This window comes from Myripristis murdjan, chromosome 9 (genome assembly GCF_902150065.1).
Source record: "Myripristis murdjan chromosome 9, fMyrMur1.1, whole genome shotgun sequence".
Lineage (NCBI taxonomy): Eukaryota > Metazoa > Chordata > Actinopteri > Holocentriformes > Holocentridae > Myripristis > Myripristis murdjan.
The window spans coordinates 3,468,179-3,485,031 of record NC_043988.1 but is presented as its reverse complement, the minus strand read 5'-3'; the positions used below and the strand labels follow the sequence as shown (position 1 = coordinate 3,485,031).

Sequence of the window (16,853 nt, the reverse complement as noted above, 5' to 3'; positions counted from 1 at the left end):
ATTATTACAACACCAACTTGCAGACATATTTTAAGTTTTTCAGGGTCAGCATAAAGCATGTCAGGGCTTTTCACAACTAAGTCATTTTCATCCATAATAGGGTAAGGCATTAAGTGGCCATAACATCTGAAAGCAAGCGTATCAAACTAACATCACAGAAGAGAACAGAACATCTGTATCGATGATAGAGAACAAGCTGAACAAAGAACATCCTAATCCAATTTGTACAAGTTTAGTCAAAAGGTGACTGGCAAACTGCTGACCTAATGGGACAGCAGCAATTTGCAGCAATTTTCAGTGTGGGCCAGGGAATACCAACATTTCACTGCTGAAGACTGAAAACACTCTTGCTTACAGATGAATCAGAGTTTGAGATTTACAACTGCAACTGGAGATGGTGTGTGGAGACAGACATGAGTGACTATTGCAACAGTGATTAAAACCAAGAGTCAAATATGGTGTCATAAATAATCAGGTATGGGGGTGATTCACATATTTCTCAATATTTTGCAGAGGCACGCCATCCTTTCTGCCTTAAAGCTGTGTGGAAGAGGTTACAATTGCCAGCAGCACAATTACTCTAAACTTAAATCTAAGCTATGCCAGGTAGGGTTGGACAATATGTCAAAATTTTCCCACATTGCCAACCATCAGCCCTTTTACCAGTGACTGCCAATATATTTTCCAGGTCTGAAGTGTGGGAGGGGGGTTGGGAGGCCAACAAAACTCAGGAAAGACTCAGGCATTTCTCCATTCTCTGTTTACGAGCGGCTGACAATGTCACTAAAATCAAAATAGCTGGTCTACCTTAAAGATCATCACAGACTCAGACAATTCCAGATAACCAATATATCCGTCCATTCACCCAAGCCTAATGCCAGGCCTATCTAGCAGCAAGTGACAGTAGAAATTGGATATGACAAAAAGCCATTTCATTTGATTTTCTGCCAGTTGTGCTGATCAACTTTGACAGTTTGTGTCAGTTTCACAAATAAAGAAAAAAATTAATGCATTAATATTCAAAGCCAAATATCAGGGAAAGCAAGGTAGCAAACTGGAATCTGTCAGTACTTTGTCAACACCCTAATGAACACTAAATCTTGCAATGGATTCTGCAGTCTAGTTTACCTTTTGATGATATTAGTATGACTAAAGAATTCGAGGATGTAATAGTAAAAAGCAGCAAACTACTATTGTGTTAAAACCTTACATCTGCTAAAAGGTATCTCTTCCAAAGTAAAGATTTATAGCCTTGTTTTCCGGGCCAGCTCATAAATCAAGTGACCACATTTCTGAAATCACTCCTGCACACTAGGTTTAGAAAATGTTACACAAAAAACACCTCATAGGCTTTTGGTTAAAATTTTGAGTTACAATACAAAAACCTCAAAGTTGGATTATCAAAATGTTTGCACTCTGATGTTGAATAACTGACAGTGCCATTAAGCAAGGGCTCACCTGAAACTGGCCTCTTGACCTCTAAGGAGAGCATCAGAGGAAGGTTGTGCATCAGTTCACAGATCTCCTGGTAACTGGATGAGCACACCTGTTTATCTCCAATTGCCACAATCTCATCTCCAATACTCAGTTTGCCTTCAGATTCCTACAAAGTTGAGCGCACAATAAAGGGACAAAACACAAAAACGATTTCATTGAGCAACGGCACCAGTTCAATAACTCCAGCTATCATGATCAAATGAGGTGAAATCTACAGTATAAAGAGTCTATTTTATCTGTTAGCTAACACTGGCATGACATAAAGATCAAGCAGACAGGACATACCCTTTCTGCAGCCCCTCCAGGCCTTAACCCAGTGATGACTACTTTCAGAGGGGATGATTTGATTTCCAGGTCAAGGCCGAACGACTCCTCCTCACTTCTCCTCAAGGTCACTGTGTCAATGGTACAAACACCTGCCAATTCACTCGGTTCCCCCTTCCTGCAGTGGGGATGAGGTACCAGCCAACCTGAGGTCCTGGGGAGCATTCCTCCACACTGTGCTGGTTGGGATGGTGGTTGGAATGAGGCCAAACCCGGAGAGGCCTCATCACCTTTGTGCTTCAGCTGCTGAGGAACGTTGGGCGCTTCAACGCTCATCATGCTTTTGACCCGTGTTACCGCTTTGTGTTCTAGCTTGGGGGAGCGCTTCGATTCAGTTTGTCCACCATCTCGATTCATGTCCTTCTTGATGGCCAAATTATTAGACCCAGAGGTCGTGCTGGCTGCCACCCCTGCCTCGCGGTTTAAGGGGCAGCGAATGGGCATGAAGGGTGACTCAGAACCTGAATTTATGGTGGCACTTTCCTCGGACTCCAGCAAGCTACTGTAGAGTAGTGTGGCCACATCACTACTTCTGTCCCTCTGCAAATTTCTGCTGTCTTGGCTATCTTCATCTACTTCCAGTGATGTACCAATTACAATTCCGGAGTCATTTTCAGGTAACTGGGATGCCCGGGCATCACTGGAGGAAACAGTCCTGGAATTGGCTGGCCTGCAGAAAGGCGCGGTGCTTTCAGTGTCATCAGTATCTTCGTCATCGTTGCTGGTCTCATCCTCGTAGCACATCACTCGCCGCTGGCGGAGAAGTGGGCTCCGAACTGAGGTGGGGCTGCTGCCGACACCGGGCTGGCACACTGCCTCCACATTGTGCTCCAGAGGGTCAGATGTCTTGCCTTGTGTTACGTGGTACATAAGGCCAGCCTCTGCTCCTGTTAAAAGGAGAGGAGTACTGAGAAAAACATGCTCGTGAAGCTTTTTTTTCAAATAACACTGTAGAAAATGCAGCGCCTAAAATCTGTTTTATTACAGTTACTGACTCTAAAAGAACCCAAAATCTTGATGGATGGTGAAGATCATACTGAAGAATAACACTAAATAATGAAATCTCTATCTTTTTTGCTGGGTCCCTTTAAGATGACACTGAGTGTCAGAATGTGTGCACTGTACCATGTGGCTGTGAGGAAGGGTCATCCACTAAGGTACTGCAGCTCCTCAGGTGGAACATGTCATCACCGGTAGAGTCCATCAACATGGATTCAGACAGGGATGAATGGCTTGTAGTGTCCTGGGAGAAGTACTGAGACAGCTCTGTCTCTGAGCTCAGGGACCCTTGCTGTGAAGATGGTTAATAACAGGAGAAAAGACAAAGTGAAGAGTAAAAGATGAGGAAGAAGACTAAGACTGCCTCAACATTAACGTTATCCTTGTTTTAATGCTCACTTGCAGTTGACTTTAGTCCTATTGTATTTTTTGGCAGTGTCATGGATGGTCATATAACCTAAATTTAATCTTTTCTTATTTTTAACCCTTTTTTGGTATCTGATTATATTTACTGGTGCTACGTCCCAGTCTTCCCATAAGCACTGTTTCATGTCTTCCAATCTAATCAAATATTTTTTCCAATGGAAAAAAATTCAAATTTCACATTTTAAAGAGTCACCACAAACTCAGCAATAAAATCCATAATAAAATACAAATATTTTAAATGGACACTAGAGTATGAACCAAACCAAACACTACACTATCATTAAAAGCAAGATGACCAGATCTACTTTAGGGACTGTAAAGGATGAGATACTTACTCTACTGGCAGGCTCAAGGAACCTCTTCATGGTCCAGCTGAGACCAGGGGAACCCTCTCCCAGCTTGGCCTTTACTGTTGGGGAGGGACTCTTTGAGGGAAGACCTGCAGGTTCAGGTCAACAAAACCTGATGAGCTCAAATACCCAGAGCAAAACAACCATTTTCAATTTGGATCCAAGGCCATGCCTACCAACTTCCTCTAACCCCTGATGTTGCTTTAACAGTAAACTGAACTGTAAACTGATTGTAAAGTGGAGTACTGTCTATCTGTGACAATGAAGCATTTTAGCATCTACAATAACTTGTAAAAACATTATGCAAGTGTAAATTGAGGGGAAAGGGATATACAGACCTAGAGTGTTAGATGAGTGTCCATCTTTGCTCATACTGTCCCTGTGTGTGGATCGAGCTATAACACGGTCCATCTCCTGCTCTGATACCTGGGCACAGACAAAATGCACAAGTTTCATACAACCTGATGTATCGACTCATAAAAACTGATGTATCAGTCAAAACTGATTGCTTTTCAGGTGACGAAGGGCTTGAAATAAACCACCAGGTGGTGCTGGGTCCACACACACCTTAATGACATCTACAACCATGTGGATGTGGACTGTGAGCATACCATGTGTGCAACCTAATTACCACTGAAGATGGACTAAAACATGTTTTACATCTTTTGCTCAAGCATAACTCATACTACATCACATATAGTTGACCTGTAATCATTTCATCACAGCATGAAAAACACTTCATTCCCCTGCAATAAGGCAGCATGCTGAGGCACACTGTTCAAGAAACAAACAAATGTCTTAGCAAATAAATTAGTGTACAATGCTACGTGCAACAAGGACTTGTAGCGTTTTCACTTTAATAACTTTGTGCATTTGAACACACTGTAAATGTTCAATGGTATTTTAAAAACTAGCTTGAGGTTATCTGCAACACACGATGAAGGAGATGAGTGGCAAAAAGTTGGCATCTTCCTTTAATGTTTTTAGGTTGTTTTTTTTGTGCAACTTTTTATTTGTGATGCAATGTAGATAATAATAATAATAATAATAATGATAATGAAGAAGAAGAATAGTTATCTGTTGTAATATATTTATAATCAACTGACCAATGATTAACTGGGGTCAATCCATGTCATTTCACCAAATTTTCAGGACATCCCACACACTTGGGTCTCAAAAAATTCTGAAAAATTCACCAGTTGTTCCTTATTTATCCAATAGGCACACTGTAAAATTTTAGTTTGCTCGGATGAATACTTTCTGAGATACGGCCAATTAAGTGAGGGGAGTATGTGTCGATTTTGGTGCGATTTTCGCACGTCCTTATTTTCCCTCAATTTTCAGGTGTCAATATCTCAGGAACTACACCACATAGGATACTGAAATTTGGTACAATAATACACCCCCACATACTCTCTCAGAATATACAAAAACATCTGTCATACATCATAACTGGTAGGCATGCCAGCATCTCAAAAATGGAAAAAAAAAATTACAGGTGTCATGGTCGACCATGTTTGGGCCTTCAGAAAACAATTTTGCATATGCCCCAGCTTCTTGATTTTTTCAGAGCTTTGAGATACATACATGGACTGTTCAAAGCATTGATGGTTAGTCAGATATATGCATCGGTTTCTGGATGGCAGCTTCTCCAAATCCAAAAAAAAGTTTTCGTGTCAGATTTTCATTGGCCCATAACCCCCTCACTAAATTGGCCGTATCTCAAAATGTATCCATCCGAGCAAACTAAATTTTTTACAGTGTGCCTATTGGATAAATAAGGAACAATTGGTGAATTTTTCAGAAGTTTTTGAGACCCAAGTCCATGGGCCATTTGTTGAAATGACATGGAATGACCCATTTGTAAATGATTACAAATATTTTAATGTTATTCTTTTAGAAGTCATTTATAAACCACATGAAGTCACTATTAACAAACCATCTCTTTAATAACTAGTTATGCAAATAAAACATTTAAAAGGACTTATGTATCATAATTATGAATGGCATATTTCAATAGGGGCTTATAAAAACAACTTGCAAAATGTCAAGACACAGCTGCAACTAGTTAAGCTGCCTGGCACCTGGAGCGAACAAAATCACTTAAAACTGGTTGACTGAACAAAGGAAAAACTGCCTTGGATCTGTCCTGCCTGGTGTCTATGGTACAGGCTGGTTTTGGATCTTTTCTTGATTCACATTATGCCCCTTAGTACTGATGACCCATTACTGCTGGTGACCAGGTCCAGTCTATTTATTTTCAAATGGAGACTTCCAGTAGGATAAAGTTTGAGAGCTGAACACTGATTTCTGTTCAATTTTGATCTTTTATCTTTGGCATCAGGTGAATCTTAGCGATGTGCATCAAGATCCCCATGGAACAAAGCTAGCATCTCTTTGAATCCAAACCTCTGGCAATTCTTTTCTCTTTTCTTTCTTTTTTCTTAAAATAAAAGTACTCCTACCAAAGCTTATATGGAGAGAAAGCCAAACCATGCCCATTGACCACTCTAGGACAGAAAAAAAGAGAGCAGTACTGTCTTTTGGCCATTGGGGGCAGTGGTGAGAGCTTGCTAAACAAAGTAGAAGATATGGTGGTCAATGGGGCTAAATGCTCTAAAATGATAACTACAGTTGATTCCAAATATTTACCAGTAACTGTACTATTATGGTCATTGCTGCATGGTCCAATATTTATAATGACGCCAAGACTATAAGCTGATGTGAAATCCATGTTTGTAAAATTATGTCAATTTCAGAACATTTCCACTATGATTTAGTGTATGTGGAGTTGATCATTTAGAGAACTGGTTTTCTGGAAAAGGTCCACTGACGGCCATTTTATGTTCATTTTATTCTGTTTAGCCAAGTTTTAGTGCTCTGCCTCGTCCCTTGGAGCTGAAAACACAAATCCTGGGACTTGGAATATCTCCCTATAAGACAATCTCTGGTCCTACCCAGTACTAGCTAGATGTGGAGTACTCTTACCTTGGGGTTGGGGTGTCTGCTTATAATAAGGCTAACTGGTCCAGGGCCACATTCACTGAGGATGGCATAAGCTTCACTCAGAGCGGCATGACGAAGACTGACCGAGTCCACCTCCAATACCTGATCTCCACGACTAGACATGGAAGCAAATATATCAGCACAAAAGATTTCCTTATAGATATCCTAATATAAATGCACAAACACATGATGATGATGATGATAGATCTGACTCATAAATGACTAATAAATCCTAACTGGGCCGACACACCACTGCATTTTGAGTCAGCGGTGTGGAAACTAGTTGGCCTGCTAGATATATTTTGTCCATACCACTCACTTTTGATTTAAAGCAACAAATTCACCCACGTTCTTTGGGACGTACCTGAGCCTGCCATCCATCTTGGCCACAGATCCTGGTGCCAGGCTGTGGATGTAGATGCCAGGAGCTGAGTTCTCCAGGGTCAGACAGCAGGCTCCAATGCCCAGCCCAACACCAGGCTCTGCAAAAATCAACATGAACAGTAATGGAATGAAGCATTCGAATCCAAAAAGAGTTAGCCACCACTGGAAAAGCACAAATGAGGTCGGAGGCCACACTATCACAACAGACATTTAGATACATGCCAAACCTGTTCTCCTGCCAAACATGCTAAACATTCATTAATGTAACAATGATATAATCCCAGTCCAGGCCCCATACCTCGTTCCTGCAGGTCAGCCAAAAGGTCAAACAGAAAGTTCAGCAGGACACTTCCTACCATTATATGTGCCAACCACATGGAGCCAAAGAAGAACCTGCTACTCAGAAAGCCTCCCCAATTATCACACATAACCCTCAGGTGCTTAAAACCCATATAACCCACTGATACTGGAAAAACATATGTAAACCAAATCTGATTTGGGTTAGTTTTATATGCAGTCGTAAGTCAGTTCTGGTTGCTAGCGATGTGACGGCGGTATGAATGCTCAGATCAGAATTCATGTGTTTTTATGTTGTTTTTTTCCCAATGAGCACACTCACATCACTGTAAGAGCATTGATCTTATTTCAACATCAACCATAGCCAGTAAGGGGAATCTTCGTGTAGTGAAACAGAATGGCAGCCTTGCTCAATCAATCAGTACAATTAATAGATTCAAATCACATGCAGCATACTGTGGGATATTTGTGCGGTTTAAATAGCTGTCTGTGCAGATTGCAACTATGAAAGACTGAGTCATTGTGGTTTGGATGACATGCTTTCACACCATTCATGTCTTGCTCATGTTTCACTTCCAATGGGGACTCCCAGTAAGAGTGAAATCTAATTATACAACACTTAGATCGACCGAGCAATCTGATTGGTCAATCAGACGTTTAGAATGTGCTCAAATGAAAAAAAACTCATCAAAAATATCACTCCGCCTATATCTTATTGCCCGGGTCTGTGTGGTTTCCATGGCAAGACAAAACGTTTCACCGAAACCCACATCAAAAGCCGCTGTCAACTTTGTTCGCCTGCATAATGGACCGTTTTGTTGTCAATTTTGATTACTTTGGCAACCTAAGTTTGGATAAATGGCTGAACGAGGAAGACAAGACAGAAGAGAAAAAGGAGAGATACGCAAGAGTGACGAGTGAAGAGCTAGATCAGCTAGAGAGGTCAAGAAATGAAGCTGGTACGGCCCGGTCAACGTCTTGGGTCGTCAAATTTCTACAAGACTACCTGACAAACACCGGGCAAACAGCTGATTTCTCAACTTAAGTAAAGAAGAGCTAAACAAGATCCTCTGTGAATTTTATGGAGCTTTAATTTCTATAATAAAGACAATGAAATGCCTCAGAAGAGTCAGCACCACGGACAGTACCTGTAAGATTTTCCACGGAGATGTGCAGGCTATATAATAACTTTTTTCTTGTTATTAATGTGTTAATGTTATCAGTTATTAATCAGCCTATCAATCGTTATTCATTTGTTTATTCTTTATGAGTTGCCTAGGCCATTGATTTAATTAATTTGTCAGTTTATTTGCATCTATATATTGAAATGAACATTTAATAAATCAACACATCTGTGAAAACTGTTGCCTTTATTTCAGAGGTAAATTGATAACAGCCTGAAAAGGTGATTAGCAAAAGCCCCTGAAAGGTGGGGTTGAAATTATATAACTCTGTTCAGCCTTAATGTGACTGCTTACTGTTACTTTTGCTGCTTAGCCACATTAATAGGAGCTGACGTTAAATTGGAGTGACACACCCCCAGCTGAAATAAAACATCTGCCGGTGAGTCTATTAAAAGATAGATGTTTTTTCTGGCGCCAACACAGGAAAGCAGTAGCCTGTATTTAAAATTTAACTGTTCATATAAGTTGGTTCTAGATAAAGATCAGCTGTGCTGCTGAGTCGTTGTCACGGCACCTGTTAGATTAAAAATGACTGAGAAGTTGGCAGAAGTATAACTATCAGAAAAAAATATTTTTTCCAGCGGATATTCTAGTTACGACATGATTGAGCTAACAAAGCAGTTTTATGTTGCTATGTGTGGTATTTATTCAGTTTTGGGGAATCATGATGTCTAGAAAACATGATAAGCCCAAGTTGGCTGGCTGACAAGGACTAGTTAACATCAGATCTCATGTTTTCCGCTGAAACGGAGACAATATTAGCAAAAAAACTTTGATATTTTGAGAGCAAAATGCCCACAGTATGAGTACGTTTTGATTATACATTTTATTTTGTTGGTAATAGTTGTATAATTGCATTATTACACGAGAGGGTGTGCTTGACTGTTATTATTGTCACTTCAGCTTAATGCTTAAGTCTCAGCAGTGAGTGAGCTCTAAGCTCAAAGACAGCAGTCCAAACAATGATACTTAAGCCTGCTGTGAAAAATATACCATACCAGCCACTCAGAAGAAACTTATGCCTAAGGAGTGTACAGTTTGCAGGATCTTGAAAGCTCTTTGAAAGCCCTTCACACTTTCAAAAATTCACAGAGCTTGGGGCTGTCAAAATACCAAGTGAAAATGTAAATTAAATGAAGTTCACACTGCCCCCTTCCTCTCACATTTCCATTCCTGTGATCTTTCACCTCCGACAGAGGCTCAAGCACAACAACAACTTGGACAGCAATGGATCTACCATGAATTCCACTGACCTTTGTTAAGGGTGACCTCCATGATGATGCAATCTTTGGGACCAGGACCTGGGCCTCTGCGGCCATCAACATCTTCGAATCCTGCTGGTACTGGTGTTCCCCCACTAGTGTTGGAGTTGGGTGAGCTGGAGCGGCTCAGGAGTGTGGGGGTTGGACAAGGTGTCAAGCTAGGGCTGCGGAGGCGGGTCCGAACAGTCACTGTCACCACACCCTTTTTTAGTTGCTGTAGGAAAAATGTACATAGAATGTAGGGAGTTGCCTGAAAATAAGTTTAGCTTTGATCTTGGCAAGCACAAACACCACCAAGTTTCCCTCAGTCACATTTGTATTATTATTTTTTTTTACGAGTCTTCTTTAGGAAGTGTGGTTTAATTGGTTTACTGGTCTATACTCACGAAAATTAGCTTTTTTTTTTTTTAAGTTAACATAAAAGGTAAATATGTTTAGAGAAAATAACAAGGACCACTATGAAATAAATGCCAAGGTATGAGTTATGCAATGTGAAAAAATTAAAAATCCACAATGGCTTACTGACACATTTCAGCAACAATGTTTTTATCCAGATATACAGCAATATAATGATACTGATGGATGATGTCCCACTTTTTTCCCGTGGTCATTTGTTTTCAATTTGATTTCTTAATGGGTAAACTCAAACAAAAACTAACTGCCAAAACTTAATCATGTTCTTCTAACAGTAACAATTCTTCCTAAGTTACTTTCTGAGGGGTGCAATCAGCATTTCCATTAAAACTCAAACAGGATCTTATCAGATGAAATGACCGTCACAACTGATCGCTTTAAATCAGGTCTTGAATGGAGGAGTGAAGCAAAGAGGCAGTTCACCTTGAAGGTCTGGATGGCCTGCTGGTGTGTAAGTCCTTGGAGAGATTCTCCATTCACTTCCAGAATTTCATCTCCTACAAGAGAAAAGAGAGAAGGTGAGAGACAGACGCAGTCCTAGATGAGCAGAACTAGAAGAAATGCATGTTTCTCTCAATGCCCTTTAGAAACATGAGTGAAAACTAGAAGTTACCCTCTTTCAGTCGTCCATCAGCTGCCGCAGCTCCATTAGGAAAAATGGTCTTGACAAATATCCCCATCCGACCACGTGCTGAATCCTGCCCGCCGACAATACTGAAGCCCAGGCCCTAAAGATGTCAGTCTCGATTAACATCATTTTTCAATGAAAAACAGACAGCAGCATGTCTAAGAAAAGGCTCTCCGCATGATGGTGGTATACCCGAAATTTCTCTAGCAAAACTGCTCAGAGGAAAGGCCAAAGTTTTACCTGTTTTATTAGTTACTGACTTTAAGGAACTCTCAAATAGATAGAACTCAAGAATAATACTAAATAAAATCCTTGATTTTTACCATCCCTTTAATGCATCATGATTCATGCATTACTTATTTATTTACCAGTATTGTAAAATTGTAACAGATGAAGTTTGTGAATTGAGACTGGAGTGAGCTTTTCATGTATTACATGAGTGAGCATTTGAACCAGCACATATGTATGTGATATGTGAGCTCAACACAAATAGCATCCTCTTGAAAGAGAACTGAGGCTTATGTATGTCTACTTGTCAGAAGTGTCCACTCACCTTGCCCTGGCCTTTCATCAAGACTATACTGGAGATAATGGATGGCTGGGCCAGTCGCCATGGCGACTCCACTTGAACAGTGCTCAGGGAACGAGCTGATTTCTTAATTATTTGATATTCCTAAAGCAAGATTAAGAAAAATAAGGGTCAGGCAATTTATCTAACAAAAACAAAACACTTAAAACAACACATACATCAGGTTATGTGATTTTTCAAGTTTCGTTTTCTTTTTAGGTAGAATAGTACCAATCAGTGTTCAATATGGTGCTGATAGGCAGAATGGAATATTGCTACCTGACGTTTGTGATAAAGATAGTCGCTCTGGAGCTTGTCTCCTTTCATTTTGTCTCAAATTCTCCATTAGCCTCTGATTAACACAGCAATTAGCACAGCCAACCTTGTCATACTTACCAAGGCAGGCAAGATATGAGGGCATCAGTTGCCAGTATGTGTGTCTGTTCAATTCAGTTCACTTGACTCACAATCAATCTTTATTATTCTCTGAAGGAAATGTTGTCTGTAGCCAGGCATTTGAAAAGCAGAGCAAAAAGAGACGTTCCCTTTGCAAAGAGCCATCATGCCTCCTTAAAGTGCAAATACACTGGGACAAGGTGTAGGCTGAAATGACAGAAATTCATTGGGCCCACTGATCAATAATAAAAGCTGATTTAAGAACCACTGATATCGGGAAGAATGCATGTCTTTTCATACATGTTTGCACTCTATGTGAAGACTACACAGAGGTTTACCAATTGGCACATTACAATGAATCTTTCACTGAATAAAGACTGAAGAAGTGAAGCCTCCACCGACCTGTCGCACTCCAGTAGTGTCAAGCTGTTGTGGTAGGGAGTGCTTTCGTCGACCAGGCGCCGGCTTCTCCACCATGTCACAGCTGGTCTCATCATTCTCCACCATCAGCTCATCATCCTCGCCCACTGACTCCAGTCGACTGCCCCCACCTAACCCAATAAACAAGCATACCTCACAGCAGGTGATATTTACAATATTTCCATTTATGTCAGGCACAGTTAGCCACACTGCATTTCAAGGCTAAAGACAGAAAACCTGCAGTCTGTTTTAGATTTTTAGGGGTTTTGCTTACAACATTAGCGGTAAGACCTACAGAAGATTCCGCAATATGTTGCAAACAGCAAACTGGATTTGACAGATTTCTACACACATCAGGATTCAGTACATTTCTGATAAATAGTATCTCTGAGAATGCACCAATGCACCAATGCATACAACAGGAGTTGTATCATTTATCATTGTGTATATAAAACCACAAAGCACACCACAACAGGGACAGCAGTTGATTGGGACACCCGTTTCTGTTTTTAAGGGCAGTAATTAAAGAAAGTAATTTAAGTTAGTGTGACTGGTTAGTGCATTTCACTGTACACATAAGACACACTGAACAACACAACTGAGTGCCTGTGTCTGTGTAATTAGACCTGCCACAGTTATTACATATTGCCTGACCACCATCATTTTTCATAATTGTTGGGTTTCACAATCACATTTCCATCCAAATATCAAGGAGATTTTAAGCCAGTGTTAGAAATTTTGCAGTAAATATAAAATATCAAACGGGTTTCCATCAGTTGGATTGAAGATGATGTTTGTTTGTTTTTGTCCCATTATATCCTGACCTGTTATGGATTTATTAGTAACTGTCCTTGGTCTACTGTACCTGACTGTTGGCTAGTTGTAAACATCTCTGGTAAATTAAACATGTCCCGTTACCATTTAGGGACCGTGGTACTAAAGCTGCATTGCACCAGCAAGGAATAATTTGACCTAAGATTAGTTCTAATCTGGCCTTTTCATATATTTTAATTTTTATAAATACAGTTTTCTGGTGATTTTTTGTGGGGCTAGGTAGTTCCAAGAATGTTTTGCTAAGAAAAAAATAAGAAAAAAATACTTATTTTTGGGTAATGTTGTGGTTATTTTCTGGTAATTTTCTTCTAACTTTTTACTAATTCCTTGCTAATTTTGGGGTAATTTCTTGCTTATTTGCTAATCCTTTTTTCCCATGATTTTGAAAGAAATCAAGTGAATTTGCTCAGGTTTTGAAGGCTTAAAAGTTAAACCTCCTCAGGTTTAAACTGAAAGTTAATGTCACAGTTTAAATTGCAGTTTTATGTTTTGGTGCAACATTGAATCTAGGTTTAGAGTAAAATCTTAACTGAGGTGTAAAGAGAGGTTCAAAATTCTGTGTTAATTTTAATTTTACACCAGTTTTGTTGTCACACAATCTTTGGATTGTTAGTTTTTCAGTGTATAAATATATTCCCCGTAGAAATGTTATGGAGAGTGTCAGGAACCGATTCATTGTTTGAACAACAGCAGAACTCTTTCTGTTGTAGGCAAGTTCCTTTCTAGTACCAACCTTGGGATCGGCTGCAGAGTTTCATGGGTGTTGGGCTGCGGCAGGATCCTTTAGGTGCCTCTCCCCAACCTTGTTCTTCCAGCTTATCCAAGTCAGTCAGCTGCCAGGACAAAGACAAGGACTTTACAGAGCTCATCAATCACAAAGCTTTTCCACACAACTTCACCACAAGTGTGGATGCCAGTAACTGCAACTGTCACGACAGAACAGCTGCTAACATCACATTACTGAGAAATGTTTGAAACAACGCTGTCATCACTACATGTGTCATCAGATGCATGTAGCATCATGTCCTGTGGTGTGAAAACCAGGCAAAATGACGCAGCTTTTTGTTTTGATACCTGCCACCCCAGAGATTTCTTCTGTTTTTGCCAGGACATTTCTCACTTCCCCTATCAGCGACTTGATCAAGGAACGCTGTCCTCACCCTTCTCTACCTCTTCTTTCCAGGCCAGGCATAGATTAGATGAGTATATGTGTACACAAACACACACACACACAGGTACACACCCACATACTGTAGCACTCACACTCTACAACAGAAATTTTCTATTTTTCATAATGCTGAGTGTCACAGCAATGCTCAGTGGCATAGTTTCTCCAAGTCTCTTGAACTCTCCTGGAGTGATGGAACATCATTATTCCTGCATACATTCCCTCACTTGGTGTTTTGATGATGGTGGTGGAGTCCAAAATATCCCATAGGAGTCCAGCTGGGTTGAGAGGTGGTGAGTGTGAAGGCCACAGCAAATGATTTACATCATTTTCAGCCTCATCAAACCATTCAGAGAGCCCTCGTGCTCTTTGGGGGTGTTGTCACTCTGGAACAGAACATTCCCATCAGGAAGGAAGGAGCCTTCCTTCTGAGGGGACAAATGGAAAATGCCCCCCTCAGCATAACAGAGCCAGCAGACCCCCTCACTGTCGGGGTCCAACATTCAGTCTTGTAGCGTTCTCCTAGTGGTCTCGCCCACTTGTCCAGTAAAAAGTGACAGATGTCTCACCACTTTACCAGTCCCACTCAACTCTCACATGTGCATTTGCCTTTGTAATGAGGGCTTTCTGCACTGTACGCTGTGTGTTGTCTCACATATTTCTTGGCTTGGCTAAGGAAAGTAGGCACAGGTCTTCTGTGTACCAACTAGAGACAGAACTCAGCATCCTCCTCACATGATTTGATTCACGATACTTGGGTGCCAATTCAATATGCATTGCGATTAGATATTACCATTTCTTGCGATTTTAATCACTGTTATTTAAAACCTATGAGAGGCTAAAACACACTTTTAACGTTTACTCCAGGCTCCAACACACATGCTCTGCTCTGTGTTTGCCAGGCACTGTATTCTTTGAACTCTTGTGATGATCCATGTTATTCCTGTGATACCTCCAGAAGTGGATCTTTGTTTGGGTCATAATTTAAACAATTAAGTAAAAAATAAAAATATACCTTAAAATAAAGGGACATTATCGATTTTGGGTCAGCATGGTGATATAAAAATCATCAAGTGAAAAAAAAAAAAAAAATCAAAAATTGTTTTTATTACATCCCTAGTGCCAACTGTCAACCTATAGCATGCACATACGATACATGCACATACACATGCATGTGCACACACAGGCTGAATTCATCAGAGGCTGCAGAGTGATAATACAATTATATTACATGCAGAGAGAGCGACAGAGAAGAAGGAAAGAGAAATGTAGTGGTTGGGGGAGTGACCCACTTTGCTGGTTATCATCCTCACACACACACACACACACAAACAGAAAATAGATAATACCTAGTTAACCACTCCCCAACCCTCATCTACACATAGGAGGTACAGCCAAACAGGCAGTCATTTGTATTAATAATACGCAGCCTGTTATCTGAGCATAATGAACAACTCAACGTCTGACAAGTGACAACAGTCAAGGTGGCACCAGCACATAAATAATTTCACATCATCCAGCAAGAGAAGTTAGGCAGCAGCCTACTGGGCCAGGCTGACTGTGCTGTGGCAACCGATTTTGTTAGATAGGATAAAGAAGAGCAAAGAAGGGGAAAGGAGAAGATGAAAAAGACAGAAGAGACTGAGCAATTAAGAGAACAAGACAAAGGAAGGTTGGAAAGTGAGAACTAAACTAGAGAAGACCCTTAATGCTTTATCCATACAGTATTTATCCCAAAAAAGTAGACAGAGTTCCATGCTTTTACCTTCTGGCCGATGGTTTAAAGCGCTAAAATGTAGACTAAACCGTTATAAAAACTAATTTCTTCCATATTCTATTCAGTTTCTAAGTAGCAGCAGGTAAATGTTTCTATTGGAGGAACATTAGATTGCCAAAACACTGTATAATACAAAAGGATGTATCATTTCCTCCGCAATTACTAACAGCTTGTGCAACATTCTATGTTGAATGTATAACCGTTGGCACTTTAATATATAAAAATTAGTGTATGTGTTAAGAGCCAAAATAAGAGAGGTCAACTCTAGATGCACCAAACGTTCTTAACCATCCAAACCTGCTGAATGATGAATTCCACCGGTTCATTAAACAGGAGGCACATGGCCAAGCATTTGTTATTAGCATATGGTAATGCCTCTTTAACATATTGTAAGGGCAGCTGTTGTGCTGTGTGAAAAATACTTTCCCACAAAGAACTGGATACACCGTCATACATGGCTGTTGGCAGAAAAAGAACTTGAAATCAAAGTACTGTTAAATTAATTGAACAAAAAAACAAACATGCCAGTGCTGGTGTTACACGAAAGGAATGTCAAAAAGTCACAAATGGCAAACGGTGACAACTGCAAGATGACGGGACAGTTTCTGAAGCCCCGACACCGACAGAGATGCAGCTCTACTATTTAAACACTCTAAAATGTATTCACTATTTTATGCCTGTCAGTGGAATCAGTGGATACGAAAACAAATAAGAAGACATTTGTTGGTGTATGGCTTCCTGCATGTGGCTCAGTGGGTATTGCTGGACAAGAGTTCAGAGCTTAGCTGACTTTTCATGGAGGGAAAGTGTTCCCAGCCCTGTCAAGCCTTCTTGCCAGTATCACTGAAAACAAGCGTTTTCTGAGCTTCTTTGGGCTGTAGTTGCTCCATGACTGAACTGCACATGCATGCAGATACAG

The 16,853-nt window shown here is 40.4% G+C and overlaps 1 protein-coding gene across 2 annotated transcripts in view; it reads right to left on the bottom strand.

The window, feature by feature from the left end:
* Positions 1 to 16,853, bottom strand: part of pdzd2 (PDZ domain containing 2) — an 82,514-nt gene that overhangs the window by 14,474 nt on the left and 51,187 nt on the right. For both annotated transcript variants that reach the window (XM_030059634.1, XM_030059635.1), the window contains 13 exons: positions 13,723 to 13,822; positions 12,138 to 12,286; positions 11,325 to 11,444; positions 10,757 to 10,871; positions 10,567 to 10,640; positions 9,721 to 9,943; positions 6,967 to 7,084; positions 6,585 to 6,717; positions 3,935 to 4,022; positions 3,582 to 3,685; positions 2,947 to 3,112; positions 1,783 to 2,708; positions 1,459 to 1,603 (listed from right to left, as the gene is read on the bottom strand). In XM_030059634.1, coding sequence (XP_029915494.1) covers positions 1,459 to 1,603; positions 1,783 to 2,708; positions 2,947 to 3,112; positions 3,582 to 3,685; positions 3,935 to 4,022; positions 6,585 to 6,717; positions 6,967 to 7,084; positions 9,721 to 9,943; positions 10,567 to 10,640; positions 10,757 to 10,871; positions 11,325 to 11,444; positions 12,138 to 12,286; positions 13,723 to 13,822 — 2,461 coding nt within the window. The remainder of the gene's footprint in view (positions 1 to 1,458; positions 1,604 to 1,782; positions 2,709 to 2,946; positions 3,113 to 3,581; positions 3,686 to 3,934; positions 4,023 to 6,584; positions 6,718 to 6,966; positions 7,085 to 9,720; positions 9,944 to 10,566; positions 10,641 to 10,756; positions 10,872 to 11,324; positions 11,445 to 12,137; positions 12,287 to 13,722; positions 13,823 to 16,853) is intronic.